At 32.0% G+C, this 23,102-nt stretch overlaps 2 protein-coding genes across 10 annotated transcripts in view; one reads left to right on the top strand and one right to left on the bottom strand.

The window, feature by feature from the left end:
* The window catches only part of LOC148624517 (diacylglycerol kinase delta-like), an 80,176-nt gene extending 72,707 nt beyond the window's left edge, over positions 1 to 7,469 (top strand). For all 8 annotated transcript variants that reach the window (XM_088567148.1, XM_088567149.1, XM_088567150.1 and 5 more), the window contains one exon: positions 476 to 7,469. In XM_088567148.1, coding sequence (XP_088423274.1) covers positions 476 to 571 — 96 coding nt within the window. In that variant the 3' untranslated portion in view covers positions 572 to 7,469. The remainder of the gene's footprint in view (positions 1 to 475) is intronic.
* Positions 7,470 to 10,361: 2,892 nt separating this feature from the next.
* Positions 10,362 to 22,259, bottom strand: LOC148624516 (eukaryotic initiation factor 4A-I-like). 2 transcript variants are annotated; one of them, XM_088567157.1, is made up of 10 exons: positions 21,933 to 22,259; positions 20,025 to 20,100; positions 19,557 to 19,689; positions 17,585 to 17,724; positions 17,064 to 17,229; positions 16,633 to 16,742; positions 16,037 to 16,180; positions 14,809 to 14,946; positions 13,839 to 14,008; positions 10,362 to 11,080 (listed from the first exon to the last, which is right to left on the bottom strand). In XM_088567157.1, the coding sequence occupies exons 1-10, from the start codon at positions 22,196 to 22,198 to the stop codon at positions 10,936 to 10,938; spliced, it is 1,488 nt and encodes a 495-aa protein (XP_088423283.1). In that variant the 5' UTR covers positions 22,199 to 22,259; the 3' UTR covers positions 10,362 to 10,935. The 2 variants fall into 2 exon arrangements, with proteins under 2 accessions (XP_088423283.1, XP_088423284.1); XM_088567158.1 differs by lacking the exon at positions 21,933 to 22,259 and adding an exon at positions 21,313 to 21,369.
* Between the last annotated feature and the right edge of the window lie 843 nt (positions 22,260 to 23,102).

The following is a 23,102-nucleotide window of genomic DNA, read 5'->3' as shown; positions in this document are numbered from 1 at the left end:
TATTGTGTTGTGCTCAAAATGACTGTTGTGATTTTTAATCCGTGAATAGATATGGCTGCCTATACTAAAAATGGAACTTAGGGGTCATAAGACAGGTTTTTGAAAAAAATTCAAAAATTGTTGCCTTTAGCAAATGTCTGGTTCAGGTCATGAAAATGAAAAGCATTTCCTGCAGTTGACAATTTAGTTGATTTTAACTTAGCCTGTCTCATTCCTCAAGTTTTTCAAATAAGCAACTGGTTAACCAGGTGAGCGATTCAGGCTCTCTTGAGCCTCTAGTTTTATTTAAGTTGCCCCTTCACTTTCCAAATGAACAAGTTTATCGTTAAAAAAAGGGTTATGCCCTGAAAATATGGAAATGTACTGCTTGCAGATGGTACTAGAAACGAGATTTAAGAATTTTCTGAAGATTTTTTAGGCTGACCTAATATTTTATATGGAATGAGATAAAGGAATAATATTTCATTTATTTTAGGACTTGGGTGTACACAAAGTAGGTCATTTAAAGAGAATTCAGCATGGGATTAAAGAACTAAATAATCGTATGGCAGCTTTGGAGAAATCTTCATGACAAAGGAAGTTTGGTAGTGAAATGTAGTTAGTCATGTATTGATGGTTTAAGTCAGTAATCCATGTCATTCTATCATTGGGACTTGTATCAAATGGCCAGTCTCACATCATCACTTCATGAACTGACACCTATCTATAACATGTCTGAAGAAGGCCATTGTTGTAAACTGCTAGTCATTTTTTCTTGACAGTAAAGCTCTATTCTTTTATTAAAAAAAAAATACCTATAAAAATTATATTTGATATAAACATTTTATGAGTAATTTCTGATAAATTTGTGTGGGGTTGGGGTTGAAGCCGTTATAATTTTTTTTTCTCAAAAAGGGAGGATGTGGTATAGTTCTTTGTTAGAAATACGAATGGTATACCATTATTTTATTATAGATTTTGAAAAATTTAAACTGTTAATGATAAAAATACGTCTAAAGTTATTAGAATTTTATACTAAAATGGTTGAAGAAATGTATTATCTGTTCATTTATACAGAAAGTACATCATTGGATTTGGAGATTCAAGGGGTTTCCTCAGCATTGTTCAGACATCAGCATTTATAACAAATGCTTTAAACTAACATGTGTTGTTTATGAATTTCGTCCATTGTTTGTCTACGGTTTTTTTTCAAATGCAGTTTTCTACTTTTTCACTGTAACTGTAATAATGAATAGTTGCTATTGAGAGTTGGGACCAAAGTCTTGTTGTTTTTTGTATGTTTTTGAGAAATATTTATTTGTACTTGCTTATCCTCAGTGCTGAAGTTTATTTTAAGACTAACAATAGTTATGTACATAATATGTGTACTCAGCAAATCAGGTTTGGTTCATTTTTAAAAACCTATTATATTTTTAGTTATCATGATATCCTAATACAACATCTTCATTAATTGTTAATTACCTCTATTACTTTTATTATAGTTTCACAAACTATATTTCTGAATGTTTTTAGTTTTTTTTTCTCTTTTATTTGATTTCCTATGATCTGTTCACTCAATTAGATAGGTTCTAACTGGTATGCAGTATTTTTCTGGTTGCTGTTTGAAAAAAGGACTGTCTTAAGATAATGACCTTTAGTTTTGTGTTATTATCCTACAAATAGTACCTTTTTATGATCTCATTTTATTTTTGTAGAGTAGTGTTTTTAGTCTGGTCATTTAAAGGCCAAAGATTAACATTTTTATCGTGTAAATATCTTTACTTTGTAAAATATAACTTATTTATTTTTTATTTCTATTTTTATAAATTGGTACACAAAGATTATTTTTCCTTAGTTGATAAAAAAGACTAATTTTTGTTTGATTTAGCAAGTTATTACCTATTGGACTATGAATATTTATATGTATAATTTGGGACGTCAACAAGTACTCAATTATTTCTCTGTGGCACCAAGTATCAAACTAATCGGTGTTCTATAGGATACAGACCACATTTATTTATTTTCATTCCATTGGTTTCCTTCAGAAACATCTCGAGTTTCAGGAAAAATTAAAAGAGAGATGATTGGCTAAGGAATTATTGCAGGACTGAGAACTGTTAATTTAGAAATTATTGCATTGTTTTTATTGTTGCAAAAAATGTGACTGATTTCAATTTGGCAATAGTAAGACCTTGCATTATGGAATTTTATACAGTATTGATGCATGATTTTTATCAAATTACAAAAAATAAAATCACATTTATGTCTTAAATTACAATATCACAATCATTAGTGCACACAATGATTTCTGCATTGTATATAAGTACAGATCCATGTAAGAATCAAAGCAGTGAGGATACATAAAAAAACTGCCAAACATTTTATTGCTGAAATATATCAATAAACCTCAGACATAATTCTTATACACATTATAGTACTTGTGCAGGATGATGATGAACAATTTAATTATCTGGACTTACCAAAATTTTTAAACATTTTTCAGTCCTGTATATCCAGTCACATATTGTCTCTCTACACCACACTATATCAGTGATGTACCAATTATCTTTGGTAATTGATAAAATTTCCAATCATTGTTCAGTCTCTCTACACAACACAGTGATATAAATTATGAGTTATTTGTTGTTAGGTTGAATGCATTTCACTAATAAAGTGTCACAAAAATATTTTTGTATATCACCACCTGCCAAATACTGATATAGACTCGTAAGCTCACCAAGTTGACATCCTTAATTATTATTATTTTTGTTCTGTTTTGTTTGATGTTTGTAGGATTTAGGTTTATAAGGTCTAAGATAGCCATGATCATTTTTCAGTACACATTATACAAATTTACTTTTTTTCCTAGTGAAATGTAAATATAATAAAATAAAAAGCATAGTGTCTTTAGATCTGCACATTTTCAAAGAACTTTGTCTTAAAAAATCAATTTGCTTTGTAATGCTCTACATAATGAAAATCTTGTTGTGACTTGAATTCGTAGGCACTTGATTTGCTAAGTCAGTTCATTAAGAACCATAATTTTGAGCTTTAATGATAATTTTTCCTTGTCTTAGGCACAAATATATGACTTGAGCTAGATAAATTGTTTCATGTTTATATGGGAGTGAAGTTGCTTTTTACTGTGTGGAAACTGGTTAGAATTCATTTTAAGATCTGTAAATGAACCACTTTGAAAAGTTTCATCAGATTTTATTCAAATACTGCCAATGTCATATTAACACTCTATTATTAAATTAGATAAAAGGACCATGATGCCAAGAGTTTGGAAGAATTAGATCTTGTAGAACTACAGTCATGGGGCACAGTGTGTATCTGGATCAAAAGTTTGCAGGAGTCATATTTAATTTTTTAAGTATTGATCTACCCCAACCTACAATGCATATCACTGTAATACAAACTCTTAATTGACATATTGGGGATTTCAGGTGCTTTCTTTAAGGAGTGAAATGCTTATATTCTCTCAATAGAGTTGCCTTTTTTAATTTATATTCAAATTTGTAAAGAAACTTAGAGTAAATTTGTGACAAGCATCAATGTTTATCAAGATACATACATTGGGTGTAAAGAGTTTTGGTTTTTCTTCCGTTCAATCGTACACTAATTTTATACTATAAAAATTGAGTCACATGATGGTACAGTTAACATACATAGTGATATAGAATTAGTAAATAACATGCAGTTTTGTAGTGTCATTGTCTTGGCATATGTTATAGTTTGTGTAGTATTGACAAAGAAGACTTTCAATTATCAATCCCTTGATTTGTCATCTTCAAGTCAATTGGTAGCAAAAGTTTGAAATTTCAAAGGTAATCATGTACCCCACCATCCATCAAAAAGTATGCCAAGTGCTTTTCAATCTCCTTTGCCTACTTTTTTCTTGGAATAGCATGAGTGTGATTTTTGTATGCTGCTTTTACTTGCTGTTAAAATGTTTTTATATAATACTTGAATCCCATATTGTAGATCATTGAAGATTTATCCAATTGTTATGATGACTTGTGCTCTATTAGTAAATATGAATATTTCATATCTTTGTATTGTAAAGTTTCTATTAGTGGTAGAAAAAATTCCTAATTTTTGAACAATTTACCTCATTTGTGTAGATTTGTCTGTTTTTTGACATTAATGTGCGTTGTTGTCAGTTATTGTGTATTTTTGTACTGTATTTAAGTCTTCAACCATGAGTTACTTCAGTGGTTTTTTCTTTACACAGTACTCTTTATTTATCATTACCTTTTGTGTATTATATTGATGTTGATAATGGCACTAAAGATTTGGCCTACCACTCTCAAACTTTTACATTTTCAGTCAATACAATGTACTTTAAATATGATAGGATCCTATGCCTTGCAGGTAACAGCAATCCATATACAAACTTTTAACACTCTTCGTTCTAATCGAGGATCTGCGTGAATTTAAAATTTTGAGGTCCTTACCTTTGTGCCTTGTCACCATGAATACCCGTTATCCAACCATGGGACACAACTTAAAACTAAGTGCCTCAAGTGCTATAACTAAAACCACTGAACTATCTCCTGTTTAATCTGTCCCCAATGTTTGTAAATAAGTGTTCTGTTTACCTATGTCTTTCCATACAATTTATTTTTCATTGAGAACAAAGTTATATTATCCTTGTTGAATTTTTATAGATTATACAGAGAATTTGTCTGGCTAGCTTCATTGTGTTTAGTCTTCTGTTCAGAATTTTTTCTTAACACTTTGAATACACCAGTGTTTAAAAATTCAAATTTTATTTTTTTTTTAGCAGTTCTTTTGTTTGTATATGTATTGTAATGAAAATAGCTTCTTAATTACCATCAAACAAACAATTATCATATCTTTGAGCCATGAGTCAGGGATATATATCAGTAGTGATCCTCATGTTAATAATAGAACCACTCAACTAAACCATTTTGAACATTTATTAATTAGTCTATGGGAAAGTTTCTTGATTTTACTGTTCTGGAGTTGCATCCTTTTTTCAGTTTAAATTTAGGATTTTTATTTTGTTCAGGATTGAGAGTGATGATAAAAGCACCAATTAACCATAACTCTTCAATAATTAGAAATCAAAAATGCAGGTGAAATTTAAACTGTTCTAGAATTATGGCTCTTGCTCTTCACTTGGAAGACTAGGTATCTTTAGTAACAAAATTAACTTTCTTTTATTTATGGCACTGTGTTATTTTTTTGTGGTGAAAATACTGTTAAATTCATTTTTATTCCTAGTCATATGAAATAGCATGGTATTCTGTGAAACCCTCTGGTAACTGACCAGTATATGTCTGTTTGTCCCCAGTGGATCCTCATGAGAACTGATCATAGGATTTTTAGTGATTTCCATATAACAACTTTATATGTATTGAAAGAACTTATCAAATTTTGTACAATATTTAATACTTAGTACTTTATGATACAGAACAATGTTTCTTTTTTTGGAATAATCCCAGTTTCATTTCTTTTTCCATCAATATTTTTATGTTTTTTATGACATGCCTGCAAAATGTTTGCAGTAGTATGATGTTATGGTGCTGTCATTGTCTTGAAACACTGGTATTGGCATGATGAATTGAGTTGATTTTAAATTCAATTTTAATACCAGGTTCATCACTACAAAATGACCAGAATTATTGAGTAATTAGTAGCCAAAAGGGTTTTGGTTTTTTTAGAGGGTCCTTTGCTTTAAAACCTGTATAATTGTCAACATTTGATTTTTTTTACTATAACTAGAGTTACAGTGAGAACTTAAGGCACCTTATGGCAAGTGAAAGTTTCTGATTTTGATTGATATAGAAATAATGGGCCAAGAATCTTTCAATTTCCTTAAGTGCAAAGGGAAATAACTCAATCTGTAAAACCTTGATTTAACTCACCATTTTGTTTGAAATGCCTGTATTGCGGTACAAGCTATTTCAGTGGTGTAATATCTACTTCGGAATTTATTTCTGAATTGGACAATTGCTGTGTAATTTTGTTGTTACCCTTATTTTCAATTTGGCATGGAAGGTTTAATAATTTTGTTGGGCTACAATACTTTAATGGTGTTTCTTATGAAGTTTTAATATAGATTTGGCCTATATGAAATTTTAAACAATGAATCTGGGTTATGCACTTAAAGGGGCTGAAAAGGGTATGGCTGACCTCTTATTCTTTAAGGATTATTTCATTTCATATTAGCGCTTTTTTGGCAGTGTTTATATTCAGAATCATTCTATATAAAATAAAAAGTAGCACATATGTGAAGCGATATTATCTTACAAGCTTAATGTCTGTTAAGTAATACATACTCTTACTATAAGGTCTTTTATCTTTTATGAAATCGAGAAATACGTCGAATTGATATGTAATGTTCATACTTTTCCAAATGTTCAGGGTGTTAACACCAGAGGCTGTATCAAGCTGCATCCATGAAGCATTTGATTTTGAATGACTATTCAATAATGGGAGAGCACCTTACAATTTTTAGAAGTGATTATATATGCTAAAAGATAACAAATTGTGGTACAGTTGGCTGATCCAGCTTAGGAAAAGTGGGTTGTCAATCATACTGGGTGATAGGCCAGAGAAAACTGAAAGTACTATTGTTTGTGGGGTACCAATTTTCCTGTTTTCATGGGTAGACTAAACCACAAAAATTGGTTCCCAATAAATAAGAGATTCCCATTGATGTGTATACAAAAAACATTAAAACCACGAATTTAATAATTCATGGACTTTTGTTTCTTCCCTGATCCACGAAAATAGGTATCCAGGAATTAAAGTACATGTACTTTCACAGTAAAACATGTAGCTGGTTTCTTGGTGTAGGGGATCATTTAGTCATATGAAGTTTGTTAAATGGCAATTACTAGTTATAATATATACATTGATATGAAAAAGGTTCATTTCAAATGCTATTCAGGTTGAAAGGTGTTATTTCTGAAGTACTATCATACCTTGGGAATTTATATTTATTGTATCCAGTGCCAATCTTTTACTGGAAAACTGTTGAAAAAATTTGAATGAATTTTAGGGATTTATAATTTGATTGAAAATTTGAAGTTTGAATGATTTACAATCATTCTTGGTTCAAGGAATTTGAAGTTAAAATGTAATTTGTAAAAAAAGGTGATGTACTGTACATTCCCATCTAATTATTATTATTTTTTTTAAATATGATACTCATGGTTCTTTTTACAGTTTATCTGTCAAAAGATAACACATATACAACATTTTACCCAGGAAGAACTGCAAGAAAGGACTATAATTTGACAGGCACATTTGTTTTCATTGTACTATAGTTGTTGAACCTTAGTGTTAATATATTTTATGCTTTAAAATTTTTCTACATGATTTTGATTTTCACACAGTTCAAATTTATGCATTTGTCTTGGTTCAAACTGTGATTTTTTTATTAATATTATGTAGACCCATTAATATTGTTCTTTCAATTGTCATAAAAATAATTAAAAAAAACTTCCAGGAAGTTCTTGCTTTCTTTTATTGTACCCCATGGTTTGGAGTTTTTCATCAGTCCACATAAACGAATAAAAATTTGTGATCAGTTATCCCGGGTAATTCCAACTGTCTTAGAATGGAGGGGCTCAAAACAATCACTTCATGGAATTTAACTACATAATTCCAATAAAAGCATAGGAATGTCAGTGATCTTGTTCCACAATATTGTATATCGCAATGGTCACACTTTGATTGATATTTGGGGTATTTTGGGGCCAAAAGGGGGTAGAAAAATGCATTATCCTGATGTCCAGACAATGACTTGACTATTGGTGAATGAATCTTTTTGAAATTGTATTACAAGGTGCCATACCATGAAAAGAAGACTGGGATTGATTTTTGGGGTTGTGACTTGAGCAAAGAAAGAGTAAGGGATCATATATGAAGCAAAAACAATATTTTTTTCTGATTGCTTGAAGAAAGCTTGACAGTATCTGGTCTGATTTTGAATTTATCTTTTTTTTTTATTAAAATTCTTCCTGAAAATCCTTGCCTGCATTTTACAATTACAATCAGTTTTCAGATATTTTTTAGTCTTAGAATTAAAAGGGACCAGAGGGACCACACCCTAAAAAATCATCTTTTTTTTAATTTTGGTGCGATTTTGAATTTCGGTATAGTTTCACTTTTTACCCTTTGACCTTAAAGACGCTCTTCCATGGAAGTGCAAGTCACCTATCACAATTGTGTTTCCAGATTGACCAGATACTGATAACTTAGTGGTGTTTGAAAAACTGTATCAAAAATTGAAAGTGTCATGTGTTATTTCCTGAATGAAATGTAGAAAGTTATAAGTAAAAAGAACTATTTTTTACTGCATCAGCTATCTTTTTTTAAAGATGTACTTGTTTTTTTATTGGATTCTACATGAAAATCCCAGCCTAAATACAAGAGCTTTAAGAAGTATACTTACCAAATTAACACTATCATTTACTGTTCTGGAAATAATGAGGTACAAAGTGATCCACAAATGCATCCTGAAGCAGACCTTTATACTTGAATTAAATTTCAAAATATTGTGTCCATAATGAACTGCAAGTCCCTGTTTAATGTCTCAAAAACTAATGTGTTCCAACTTGTCTCAAGTGAACAGAGTTCAGTTGGCTGTGATCGTATCATGCTTTGCCCAGCAAAGCTTTTATTTCTAGTTCCTTACATGTAGATGTGCATGCAAATGTTCTGAAGTTCCTAAGGTTGGATATGGATATATTTCAGATACCTCTATGCTACAAAGTGCAAAATATTTTTTGTTTTTATATTTGTCGTTTCCATGTGACGACTTAGGTTGTGGTTGACTATTTGTTCTGAAATTCTGATATGATTTTACTAACCACTAAAGGAAGGTTTCTACTAAATTCATACTTTTTGGTCCCTACCATTTCAGAAAATGGGTAAAAATAGGTGTTTTATTAAAATTTTTTGGGCTTTTTTTTTCCGATTTTAATTATTTTTTGTTTAATGCATTTCTTATTTAATTCTGGTAAAGAAATGCATCAGCAGATTTTATGTGTTTTGGACTGTTTTTCAAGATAAAGGGGTCAAAGTTGGGCAATGCCCAAAAAATTTAAACTTTATTATTTTGGTCCGGTTTCAATTATTCTTTTGGGGGGTGGGGGGATTCTTCATGAAAAATCCCTGCCTGCATTCTGCATAGATATCAGATATCTCTTACGGTGTTAAGAGTTAAGGTTAAGGTGTTAAGGTGTTAAGTGGTCGAACGGGCCACATCCCAAAATATCAACTTATTTATTTTTTTGATTTTGAAAATGTTTAATGGAATTTATAATTTTAAGCAATATAGTGTTTATTATATTCATAATGAATTGCAAGTCTGTATGCTCAAGTTATCAAAAACCACTTGCCCCAACTGTTCAGGGTTTGATCACTGCAGTCATGTCCTACTTCACATGGGAAAGCTTTTTATTACCCAGGTGTTTTTCTTTTTTTACTTTCATGTATGAAACACTAGCGTCTCTAACAATTTTAGAGTAAAAGATTTTTGGATAGCAAAATGTCAGCAGTTGTTAAAGTAGGTTTAATATAATAGTATATGCTATTATTGTTTTAACTTTTCACACCACAAAAAATTGCAGTTGTATATTAGTGGGGCTGTTGTCGCCTGTATACACTAGACTTTTGTGCAAGAACTTGAATATTGGTTGTTCTTATTGAAATTTTACAAGGTTCCAACCCACAAAATGAAGCATGCTTTTTTCAATCACATAGCAGTTATCTCTTGATTTTTTTTTCTTATAGGATCAAAGGCACCCTTAGACTTCTTTTGCCTTTTTTAATTGAATTTCATTATTAATTAGGAACATAGCTAAGGGCCATGCTTTTTTTACTTTAGTCCCATCCTTTGAAAAATGGGAAAATGAGTGTTGTATTTTGAAATGAAAGAAATAAATTTATTGTTCATTTGATTTATATGATTAAATTTTGGAAATATCCATTTACTTATCCAGACAACATGCTTGTTCCTGGCCCTTCATTTCTATACTTATGATAAAGTTATTGCCTGGACACCGATGATGACAATGACAGCATGTACCATCATATGAAAGTTAAGGCTGGAGTAATATTTTATGAATTGAACTCATTTTTGAAACCACTACCACGTCTCAAGTTGAAATCAGGTTTCAAGTCTAGATTATTACAAGATAGCTGAAATACTTCAATCCAGGAAAATACAGATTAAAGAATAACCATACAGGAGTTTCAAATTACTGAACTTGTAACAGGGATGACTTTACGAGATCAACAAAGCTGAAAACGATTGTAACGGTAAAATCAGGAATTGAAATAGAAGAATTTCACTAAAAAGCAGAAAAAACATGCATGTCATAAGAAGGGAAAACACATTAAAATTGTAAAGTTTTTTATTACATCTATTGCTTCTTATCACTGTCACATAGCCTTGATCCAAATTTATCAACATTTTGACCCATTCCCTACTGTCTTGTTCATTATACAACATGTACTGATGATATGAACATAAAGAACAAGTTGAAAACTCTATACAAGGGAGATACAATTTAGTCATTGCATCTGTAAAATTTGGAAAAAGAAAATTTATCTCGGATACAAACAAGCCTACTGTCATTTTACCAAGATAAATTTTGATTTTCAAAAAAAAAAAAAAATTAAATAACAATTTTATAAAAGGAAAAACAGCACAGATTATACACAGCACTTATCAATGACTGAGTAGTCCAATATACACAAAAAGTTCTGTAAAATTGCTCTCGGGCAATTATGTCCCTAGCAGTTCAATCAATACTAGAATTTCATATTTGATATCCAAGGTTAACTTTCAAAATGCAACAAAATCTCCTTGAGAAAATTGTAGCCAGCAAATATCGATAATTACGCAGGAAAACTGTCACCCGTACACAATACTTGGTACAGGCAACAAACACAATTCAATTTGATTCACTAAATTAGATCTGCTACATCCATGGGCATTTCTTCAATCTGGGTATTGTAAAACTGTTCAATGTCTTTGAGAGTACGGATATCCTCTTGGGTAACAAAATTGATAGCTACTCCTTTACGTCCAAATCGACCACCTCTACCAATTCTGGAAATTAAAAAAAGATAGACTTAACACAACGAAGTACTTCACAAAGTAATAACATCAAAGTACTTCACAAAATAGTATAGTTCTCAACTTGCGAATATGCCAGAAAAGAGGGGTAAACAAATTCGGACAAAATTTGACATGCTCCCTTTAATACCAAATTTTTATGTATATATACGCTTCCAAAACAGAATGGAAATCATTTTTAAATTGCTATTTATTTTGAACAAATTACCATCAATAATTCTTTTAAGTATACTGTAAGTCAGTACACATTTTTTTTTATCATTAATACATGCAAGACCTGTTGAAACCAGACATTGCCACTGATGGGACTAATACCCCCTGCAGCCTGTTGAACCCTGTACATTTGAAACCAATGTGGACAAACAATTCATATTGGACACAATTTTTCAGGGGATAAACTAAGCACTTTTGACACACAATTTTGCTGCCATTTCTAAATGGCACCAAATTCAAAACTGCAATCAGTACTTTTTTTGTTGACAACACAATGACAGTAAGTAACTGTAAAATTTAATTTAAACATAAATTCCTGCAATATGCACATCCCTATTTAGTAACCTAACACCTAAGTGACCTTATTTAGTTTTGTAACAATCCTTCAAGTACTTAAGGAGGAGTTGCAGACAAAGCATCATACCAAAGTCCTGAAAAATGCTCAAGTCAAACTGCCATTATTTCTACAATTTTTTGTCAAAACATAAATTCTAGACAGCAGGGATTGACACTAACAGTCGCCCAGTCGCCTGTGGCGACTTAAATTTTTGCTGGGCGACGATAATAACCATTGTTTGTCGTCCGAGTGGCGACCGTAATTTTGGTACGTGGCCGGGTTTGTTTTCTGGTTTTTAGGCATACCGGAAATCGCAACTGGTTGAATTTTGCGTACAAATACAAATAATAAATACCAGTTAGTAAAGACCATGGTAAAATGTGGCGATACATTGAAGGGGTAAAGCCGATTGCGAAGGAACAAACTAAACGATCTCCTGCAGAAAAACGAAAGTACTCTAAAGAGTATGAAACAAATATAAGAGTCAGAGACTCTGGAAATGAATCGTTGGATTCTGATTTAGATGAGGACTTTGTTTTTGAAAGACTTTTTGACTTTGGAAGAGATTGATGATGTTTCACTGTTTCAATCACTAATGAGTTTTAATTCATTATTGTTTAAGAATTAATAAAAAAAACTATTTCATGAAATGTTTATTTGTGAGTACTCACTACAGTACTAGATGAGAACCAATTAGGTAATAAACTGAAGACAGGGAAATAAATAGTTTATTCCATAATACTTTTAAAATCTCTTGAAAAGAAATGTATTTTCAAACAATTACACATTAAACTAATATTCTGAAAAATTTTCTGGGCGCCTAACTTTTTTTCTGGGCTCCTATATTTTTTAACTTAGGAGCCCGGGTGGCAACCAAGATAAAAAAGTTAGTGTCAATCCCTGAGACAGTATGAATATCATGCAAGGCTCACACTACTAAGTGATTTCTGGAGATGCTCACTTCGCCTTCAGACAACACCAAAAGTGAAGTGAAGACGCCCTTCCATTTAAGACATCGCTCATGATCCGGACTGTACTACGTCTTTAAGCGGTATTTTGACCAGAGTTATCTCTCTTATGATATCAATTCAAACAAAAATGGCACCCGTTCAAGAAAATAAATTGTAAAAAATTTCCTATATCTATCGGTTATAAGCAAGAATTCTAAACAGCTTTTTGTTTCAAACGTTTAAGACAGGATACAGAATGGAAATTCTTCACTTCAGCTTATGATAATTCATCTTTTTCCATTTACATTTCGTAACGAAACATGCAAATATGTCGTGCAGGTTCTTTTGACTTAAATTAATCTGAATTGATAATTCGGTAAAAAACCTGAAGCGTTTCTCCTGATCTTCATGTTTCATAACAGAACAGTTAATTCTCAATTTCCATGGAACATTTCTTAAGCTTGAGACAAGTTTGTACCAACTGCTACAATATGTGTAAAGTTTCAGTCTTAGATTTGTCAGTAATAAATTTTTAATATGATTATTGATACCCTTGATTCCAAGAGACTAGATATTTTGGGAAGAAGATATCAGTATGGATTAAGTAGGGTCAGGAAAAAAAACACAACAGAACAAAAGGAAAATTCCTGCAGAATGTCACTGCCTGAAATTTTCTATTCCAGTGCTGCAAAAAGGACAAAATCAACAGGACAATGCAAAAAGCTTTGCTTTGCTCAATCATTTATCAATTTTAATAAATATGGTAAGGGGTAGAGGTATATATTAGAAATTTAATTTCATGAATATATGATACAGTCAATCATTCAGTCAGCAGACTGATTTCATTTTGTCCAAATATTTAGTTACATATGTAGCTTAAAGAAAAAGTAACATTTATCTCAAAAAAAAAAATTAATATATGAAAATGCTTGCTTATCTTGTGTGCATGTAAGTACATGTAACATATAACACACATGATTTTAAAAAGCATTAGTAAATGATGTGCATATGCATTCACTTCTCCCTAGTGTTTCTCTGAAAGTAGCTTGAGCCCTGTCATGTGGTTATATTACATCCTACAAAGTTTCATATCAATGCTGCAAGCTAGTAAGACAATAGTTCTGACAGACAAGATAAAACCTATATACCCTCTAAACTTCTCTGTGCAGGAAAAGTCCAGCAAACCTGCCAAATAAGAAGACTCATAGAGTCAAATGTAAATTTAACTGACCTATGGATGTAGTTCTCCCTGTTGGCAGGAAGATCATAATTAATGACAAGTGAAACCTGTTGTACATCAATACCACGTGCCAACAGATCAGTGGTAATGAGAACTCTACTGGATCCAGTACGGAATTCTCTCATAATGACATCTCTTTCTTTCTGGTCCATGTCTCCATGCTAAAAAATAAGTGCATTGGATATCAATAATAAGGATTAAATGAAAATATCTGGGTTTCAAAACATACCTTGAAAACAAAAAAATATCAGTTGCTAAGTGCAATTTAACATGTAAAACAATCACCTTCCTTTGTTGTCATCAGCCTTTAGGCATGTAAGCATATATGAAATTTCTTGAAATCCCTTGAGTGGTTTAAGAGAAGTTGTGTTTATTAGAACCTTTCAGTTGGATTATCTCCCCTTGGGGCCCACTGTCAATAATCTTATTCCTTTCTTCACATAATGCTTTGCTATCTTACAAATCCAAAGTCCCTTGAGCAATGAAAAAGTTCAGCTTACAAGAAATACTGTCAAACAAGCTTACAGAATGATTCCTTTTTAACCCCAAACTTTATTTGTGGGTTGTTTATAAATAAACAGGACACCTGCATTTTTATATATTAAGTTTTATTTGGAAGTCTTCAAGAAGAAGCAAGTGCAGATAAACATCTTGGCTAACCATTAGTCATGAACTGGCAAACAATGATTCATTACAATTTATACAATTACATTTGGTCCACTCTTTAAGCTGTCAATATACTGGAGTTTTGATCTTTTATACTTTTAAAAATTTGTCATCCCTGGCTGTAACCATGGTAATTGATATATATTCATCTCAATTAAATCATGATATGAGAGTGAGCATCAGAGATAATTATCATGTATAACGGAGACATATATTTCTCAAAAACATTTATTGATTGTTCAAATGCGTAACATTGAATTTTTAACTTGTGTTCCGAGAAAGTATTGATTCCTACCATAGCTGAGACAGTGAAATCTCTGGACAACATCTTGTCAGTAAGCCAGTCTACCTTCCTCCTTGTATTACAGAAGATAACTGCCTGAGTAATGGTCAGTGTTTCATACAGATCACATAGTGTATCCAATTTCCATTCCTGTAATTATAAGCAGAACTTCATCGTAAATTATGATAAAATATCCTCAAATGGTATCTAGAAGATTTGTTCATATATCTCTACACTAATGTATCAACAAAACTTTCAGTGTCTGTTTAAATAAGAAAAAATGTAAATATACAATACAAACACTGTATTTCATTCAGACTTCAATCAAAACTGGAGTTCAGAAGTACTGTTATTTCATTAATTACTTAAGTAAGTGCATTATCCAAGGATCACTGATTTACACTCTCTAATTAACAATGATGTTGTACGTATTCAAATCACAATTTATTGTATTGGACTTGTATTACTAGTTGAAAAATAAAATTGACATTGACATGAAATAATCTGAGCGAAGTCCAATGAAGTCTACTATACTCTTAGTACATGCATGCTTTAGTATATTGGGATACTGCTTAAGTTGCATAGTTAGAAGGCGTGGCTAAAATACCAAGTTAGGTTACAAGAAATGGACTATGTTGCTCTATTATTCTAACTATTCAGAATTTCACAGAAATTAAAATATTTAGTTTCAACATGTAAAATCATGATGTTGGATAATCTCACTTTACAAGCTAGATTAGGGAGGAACAGACAGGATAATTCCCACCACAACAAAAACTTTTGATTGTATCACTGTTGTCTAGTATCAACAATTACTAATCAAAACTCATCATTCAAGATTTTAACATGTTTAGTCATAATACTCAGAATTTTATACCCAACTTTAACTCCCACAAGATAATATGATATATAGTTATTATATTATTTGTGTTAAAAATATCTAACTTCAGACAATAAATTTCAATGTAAAATAGCAGGGATCAGTGCCCCTTCTTCTTAATGTGTCCCCCTATCCTTCCAAATAACATGGAAAAAAATTTCTTTTAGTAGAAACACCTGTAATAGTTCTAAATACATTGAGATATTTTTTTTTTTATTTTTCAAAATTTAGAGCACGACTTGGTATATTTAGATGCAGGTCAGCTATTTGTTAAAGTAGACAGTGAGACAGATCAGATGTTATACTTTTAAAGAAAAATAAATTTTATTTCAGTCTTTGCTATCCTTCTAAGTATCTCACCTCTCTTTCTACTTGAATGTAGAACTGGCGAATACCTTCTAGTGTGAGTTCTTCTTTTTTTACAAGAATTCTGATAGGATCCCTCATGAACTTTTGGGTTACATCCAACACTTCGTTGGGCATTGTGGCAGACAACAGGATTACCTAGAAACAATATTTATAAATTCTTCAATCATCAACAGACATATTATAACCTTGACAATAACAAGATTTCTTCATGACTGAGATTGATTCCAATCAACCCTTTACAGTGACTCCATCTTTTTTACTGTTTTGCACAATAAAAAAAGATTAAAATCACATTAGAATTAATTATAGTACCACACTAACATTCAATTTTATAATCATATTAACAAATGCGTTTATAAAACATCCATTGTCCTACTCTAATTAAAGTTAGAACATCTAATAGAAATTCAAATCATAATGTGCATGTGTACATGTGTGCATCAAGTTTCAAGATTGAAGTATCAATGAAATCTTCAGTGAAAAAAAACTGCTGTGTGAACAATTATAACATTATTTTTAATTTTACAGTATTATTTTCATGACTATTTTTATAATGATAATAAAATCATATCACTTCTACTATATACCTGAATGTCCTCTGGCATGTATCTAAATACATCATAAATCTGGTCCTTGAACCCTCTAGACAACATTTCATCAGCTTCATCTAATACAAACAATTTGATTGCTCTAGGGTCTAAAAAAAAAGAAATTAGGATCCATTGTCACTGTACAGTCTATACAGTAAGGAAGATTTACTTTTATAGATTCTGATATTGATTCAGGGCTTGAAAATCTAAATGAATTGTAAGGATTTATTCAAACAAAAATGATTATGTGATGTTAGTGCAAACAACGCCAGAAAAAGAAGTTGCCATTACCAGTCCTTCCCATTTATGAGTTTCCATATCAGAACAGTACAAAATTACTGTTTTTCACCAGCTCAATTTAAGTTAACAAATCTAGGTCTTAAAATTCATTTGCTAAACCCACTGATTGTTCAGATACTTAAACTTACTCAATGCTCTCCTGTTGATCATATCATGGACACGTCCTGGTGTACCAACCACAATGTGAACGCCGGTACTTAGTTTATGCATGTCTTCACGGACATTAGTTCCCCCAATACAAGCATGGCACTGGGCTCCCATGTAATCTCCCAAGGCAATTACAACCTTTTGAATCTGGAAAAATACAGCTGTTATGTTGTGAGGAGTGGTAGGACTGTATTTAATCTTTAAAATTTAATCATGAAGTAGAAATTCACAAAACCTGGGTGTCTTTGGATATGAAGCTGCCATTCTATCATCTTAATGTGAAAACAAAATTTTTTATCAAATTTATATAGAGAAGCTGCATATCAAGTTGAAATGTTAAACATACAACTTGTCAAGTATCAATAAATTATCAAGAAATAAATCACCACCCTTGAGAAAGTGTCAGATACTGTTTTATACAGGATGTAAGTTTAAGCACAGTTGTACAATGACTATATTACAATTCAAGGACTACTCAATACACTAAAATGATAGTTCATACCTGCATAGCCAATTCTCTTGTTGGTGCCAAGACCAAAGCCTGACAATCTTTTTGGCTAATATCTAATTGCTGGAGAATAGCAATAGAGAATGTGGCAGTCTTTCCAGTACCAGACTGGGCCTGAGCAATCACATCTCGTCCTACAAAAAAGTGCACATTCAATTAGAATAAGGTTAACAAACCATGGATTCATTTAATTCTAAGGCAATATTGTAATAGCAAGATACACTAAGTAATCTGACAGGTCACACAAAATTTCCTTTAGTTCTGTATAGATTTTCAAGTATTTGAGACCCAAAAATATAATGTGTCTGTTTCCTGCTACCCTAAATACCAAGAACATTTTGTGGCCATTTTACCCATGCACCATTTCCTGTTCCCCTAGTATAATGCAGCGCTTTCATTAAGAGCCGATATCCAGTACTTTTAGCCAGCTACGGTAGCGTCTGGTACTGGCAGAATAAAACAAAAGCCAAAAAAAATTAAATTAGGAAAAATCTAGTAAATAGATATCTAAACTCGTTCTGTGTTCAATCTGGGTCTCAAAATTGCGATCTCTGGAATTTAGTATTGTTTATACAGGGTTAGAAACTTAATTTTTTGTCAACATTGACCCATCAAAATTTTACATAGACAGCACTGTACATTTAAAGCAACTTGAGCCAATTTCATCATAGACCTGCTTGACTTTACATAGACTCGGACCAAAGGTCTACTGCTAATTTCTTTCACTGGTTTATATGGGTGTCTTCATTAAGGTCTGCATCTGAATCTAATATATCGGTAAAGTGCTATAACTGTATGACGATTTGACATGTCCATTAATGAAAACATGGTAATGGATGTGACAATGTCTAAATGAAATTGGTAAAGCAATTAGTGCTGAACAAAAAGCTAAACAAAGGTGAAGATTTTATGAAAATGTGTTAAAGCATGCCATTTGTATTTGGAATTGCCACATACCCATCCTTTTTCCTGATATTTGTTGTGATTTGTGCAAATGAGTGCATGAATTTTTAGGGTTGGCCATGAGTCAACATGCAAAATAAACTTTTATAGAAAATGATTTAAAGGAAGACCATTCAATTCGGCGGGAGAAGGGGGGGTTTGTAAAAATATTCTAGCAACCCTAAGTTTGAAAAGAATTTGTCTGACCTTTGCTCCAAAGAAAATAATTTTCAAGTCAAAATTTAAGTCACAAAAAAGCTAAAATCCAGGAGCTCCCTACATGAGCGTTGCCCAGGACCCACTGTGGGCCTTGATTGGTCCAAAACTCCTCGCCAAATATATTTGGTAGCTCCTGACGTTTGAGACAACAGTGTTTTCGCATTCTTCCAAAGTGCATGGTCAACCAAATCAGCAGCATGGCAACCACAAAAATATTTATTAATAATACATACAAAGATGTTATCAACAAATGCATGAAACAACTTTCAGAGACTAATGATTTGCTTTAATAAATAATTTTAAAAAAAATAAAATGAAAATGCCCACCTGCCTATCCCATTTTTCAAAGAATGTAACCTTGAACAGACATTTTTTTCTTGGCCTTAACTAAAATGTAAAATGTTTTTGAACAATTAGAATAATTTACATGTCTACCTACACTTTTTTCTTGCTGGGGCCAGGAAACAAGACTTTTTTTGGACTGACCCATGCTCATCAAATCAAAAGTAAGCTTGTGTTAGTTGTTCACATTCTCTGTTTTATTTTCTTTATTAAATTCTGTTTTGTTTCTTGGAAATGCATGTTTCATTGATTAAAAAGACATCTCAATTTCCAATGAAGTTAACTATATTACATACATAATTTTTCATGGGCATTATTAATTTTACAATTCTAAATTCTAAACTGTAATGCCATTGTTCTAAGAAAAAAAACCACTAATAACATTGAAGTACGCTATGTAATAAAATAATATATATATGTATTAGAACACTGCTTTAGTACTTTTAATATTTATAAAAACTACCTTTAATACATGGGATAATAGCACGTTGCTGAATGGCTGAAGGTTTCTCAAAACCATAGGCATATATTCCTCTTAATAGTTCTTCTTTAAGTCTCATGTCATCAAAGTTGTCAACAACTTCATCCCAGTTACTCTGGAAAAAAGATTGAAAAAATGTCCCAGTTACACAAAACCAAGTAATGGAATTATAGAAGGGGACTGGAAGTATGAAAATTCAAGGTGATCATTTCCATTGCACCATAATGACAAAAAACATGGAAATCCAACAATGGCACATTCTAGATTGAACATCAGAAAAAAACAGACTAACATATTTATCTTTTTTTTTCTATTATTCCTTCGAGTTTCTTTCAACAACTTTTTTTCAAAATGTCCTTTGGGCAGTTAAATAAAACAGAAGAACAATGTAAATTAATTAGGAGCAAAATGTGACATTTTTTTGTGCTTCACAATATACACAAATAATACCTGGATGACACCACCAGCTTCTGCACTATATTCCTCATTACTTTTCTGCTCTGGTCCCTCGTTAGTATTCCGAGACCTGCAATATAAAAACAATTTAACAATATTTCACTAAGACATCTAGTTATTATCACTTGCTACACATGTATCATTAAAACCAATTTCTGAATATTATAAATCCTTGAAATTATAATAACCACCATGAAATACTAAGAAACTAATTTTAAAATGTTTAAAAAACAAAGAAAAAGCTTCAGTGTTGACAATATAGGTAGGGTTTTTTTTTCTAGGCCCATCAACCAATTGAATTAAAAATCTTGCAATGTGTTTGGGAAATATTGAGGTAGCTAGGTGCTTTCATCGTGTATTTGTGTCATTTTTAACTGCATGATAACAAACTATATCATTCTGAATTAACATCTATTGAAGTAAAAACCATGCACAAACCACACTAAAGACTGTAACGCATAAAAAAAGACTTATCCTGTTAATATTAACACTGAACTAATTTCATAGAAATAAGGACTTTTATATCTTTGCCACCACTGATTCACTACTGAAACAATTTCATGCCCAAAATTTAAGAACAACTGTCTAATTGCTTATACTTGCTCTCCAAGATGAGCTGTCATTCAATAATTTATATTAAGGAGTAAAATTTACTTGCCTCTCTAACATGAGCTATCATTCAACAATTTTTATTGAGGAGTAAAATTTTGATGAGCTGATTGGGGAAATTGCTCCTACCTTGAAAACGGTGATTTCCTCTCTGACCAGTATGAATGGCCAACACATTACACAGTACATGCACATCGTAGAATAATGTGATGCCCATTTCTTTTTTGACTTTTTTATGTAAGTAACATACACATCAGTAACTCAATCAAACTGATATGGACCTTTTAAGCACTCTTGTCCCTAACTAGAAATGTTCCCACCAAATTTTGACGTTTCGTATGTTGGACCCGCCATCGAAGATTTTGCTCGATCGTATGACACTTACAGTTGACATATTCGTAAAAGGTACACAAAAAGTATGGAGAAATAAAAGTGAAATAAATATAATTACTACACAGATTCCCATATGGCCATTGAAACGCTACACACGTGCACATCACAAATCCGCCATGACACCGGTTTCCTTGAACGACCATGTACGAAATTTGTAATTTAAAGAAATAAGGAGTACAATGATAAATGTTACTCACAGATAACATTGTCAGGGACATAAAAAAAGGTTCGGAAATAGTTTTTTTCTAGAATACACTAATTGTAACATTTTTTCTCTCACCTATCTCCATCCTCTGGGTTATATGACATGTTCTCGCTGAAGTACCGCGAATAAAGGAAAGAGCTAAGGGTGAATCATTTTTATATTAAGCATTATTACACAGCATTTTCAATAAATAATGACTAAAAAATTGAATCAGGAACTTTAAATGAATACTGATTAAAATGGTGGCCAATAAATTTATTAAATATAAGAAATTATATGGACTATGTTTTATATCGCGCATGAATATCTTATTTTAATTAGGTTTGCCTTTAAAGAATATTTTCATGACGTAGGATATTGGAGGCGTGGTTAGAAAATTTTATAGTGACCACGATTTACACAAAAACTATGATTTTGCGTCTTTTTCTAACTTTAACACGGACGTATAATCTTTAAAAATACAGGGTCTTCATACGAAATAGAAACTGAATATTCCATGGGGAATATTATATAGATTTGATTTTTTTGTGAGTGCTGATTACTACAACGCATCCATTGACGCACCTCTTAAAAGGGCTTAATATGTGCTATTAACCTACTGAGACCCGACTAACAGAATTTGGACGTACAAAACATAAAAATTTTGTAATAACAAGCAAGGAGTGTATACTAAGTCCATGCAACAAGCTGCTTACCCACTGTCCGCGTCCAGTTCAGTAAAACTATTTCCCCACTGGTTATTCTGGTATGACTTGTGGCAACATGGTCTTCTATCTCCAGAATACCCATCTCCATCCTCCGATCCATCTGAACCCGGGGATTTCCTCCTTGTCTTTTTGTTGCGCCTCTGGTTTCCAAGCGGGATTGGAGACCCTCGATCGTCGTACCTCCTCCCCCCGACACGATCACCGGTGGATTCTGTACCTAAACTCTTTTCACATTCTACCTTCGACAAACTCATCTGATATTTTTCTAAGAAAATAAAAAGTGGGTTTTATTTCACACATTTGCTTTTGTAATAATAAGAGGTTTCGTTTGTTGAGCCCCCTTTTATAGGTGTCCAAGGATGTTTCGTAATACCATAAAATTTCGGTATTTCGAAATACGCCGAATAAGTTATATATAGGAGAATACGTATTTTCTAAATATTCATGCCACAAATACCTTGCAATATTAATCCACACGTCTCACAACCACTAAATGCCATTAAAAAAAAATAGGGTCATACAATTCCCACGTACATATCTATGTTTGTATAAATGATCGTATTTGTATTTAATATCCACTAGGCCGCTGCCACAGCTGGTGGACCTTAAGTCCCCGAGGGTAATCCCCAACCTAGTAGTCAGGTTTGTCTGACCCCCAATCTGAACCTCGATCTCGAGGTAGAATTTGGCTTCCTATGGCGATAATTTTTGTTTTAAGTTCTTCTTGTATACAATGTTTTTTGGATGGAGATCTTCCCATATATTTGATTATATAAAAATGATGATGATGTTACTCCATGGAACACATGTACAGCATATCGAAGTTTAATTGCAATCTGACATAATTGTTATTAATATATATTTTTTTTTGTATCACCACTGGGTCGATGCCACTGCTGGTGGACATAAGGTCCCGAGGGTAATCACAAACCCAGTAGACTTGCCTGACCCCGAATTATTTCTTATATTATTTATCAAAATTCACAGTCTTACAATTGAATTAAAAATCCCTAGAACACTGAGGCTTCACTCCACGTATTGCGCATGTTAGAACCTCTTGGTGATGGATTTGGGTTCCTATTTCAATAGTTTTTGGGTTTGAGTACTCCTTGTATGCATTTATATTTGGATTTAGACCTTCCTTTGTGTTTGATTCTG

This window comes from Perna viridis, chromosome 2 (genome assembly GCF_037379345.1).
Source record: "Perna viridis isolate PV_CMFRI_1.1 ecotype Kerala chromosome 2, ASM3737934v1, whole genome shotgun sequence".
NCBI lineage: Eukaryota > Metazoa > Mollusca > Bivalvia > Mytilida > Mytilidae > Perna > Perna viridis.
The sequence above is the reverse complement of the archived record's forward strand: the minus strand, read 5'-3'. Positions and strand labels throughout refer to the sequence as shown.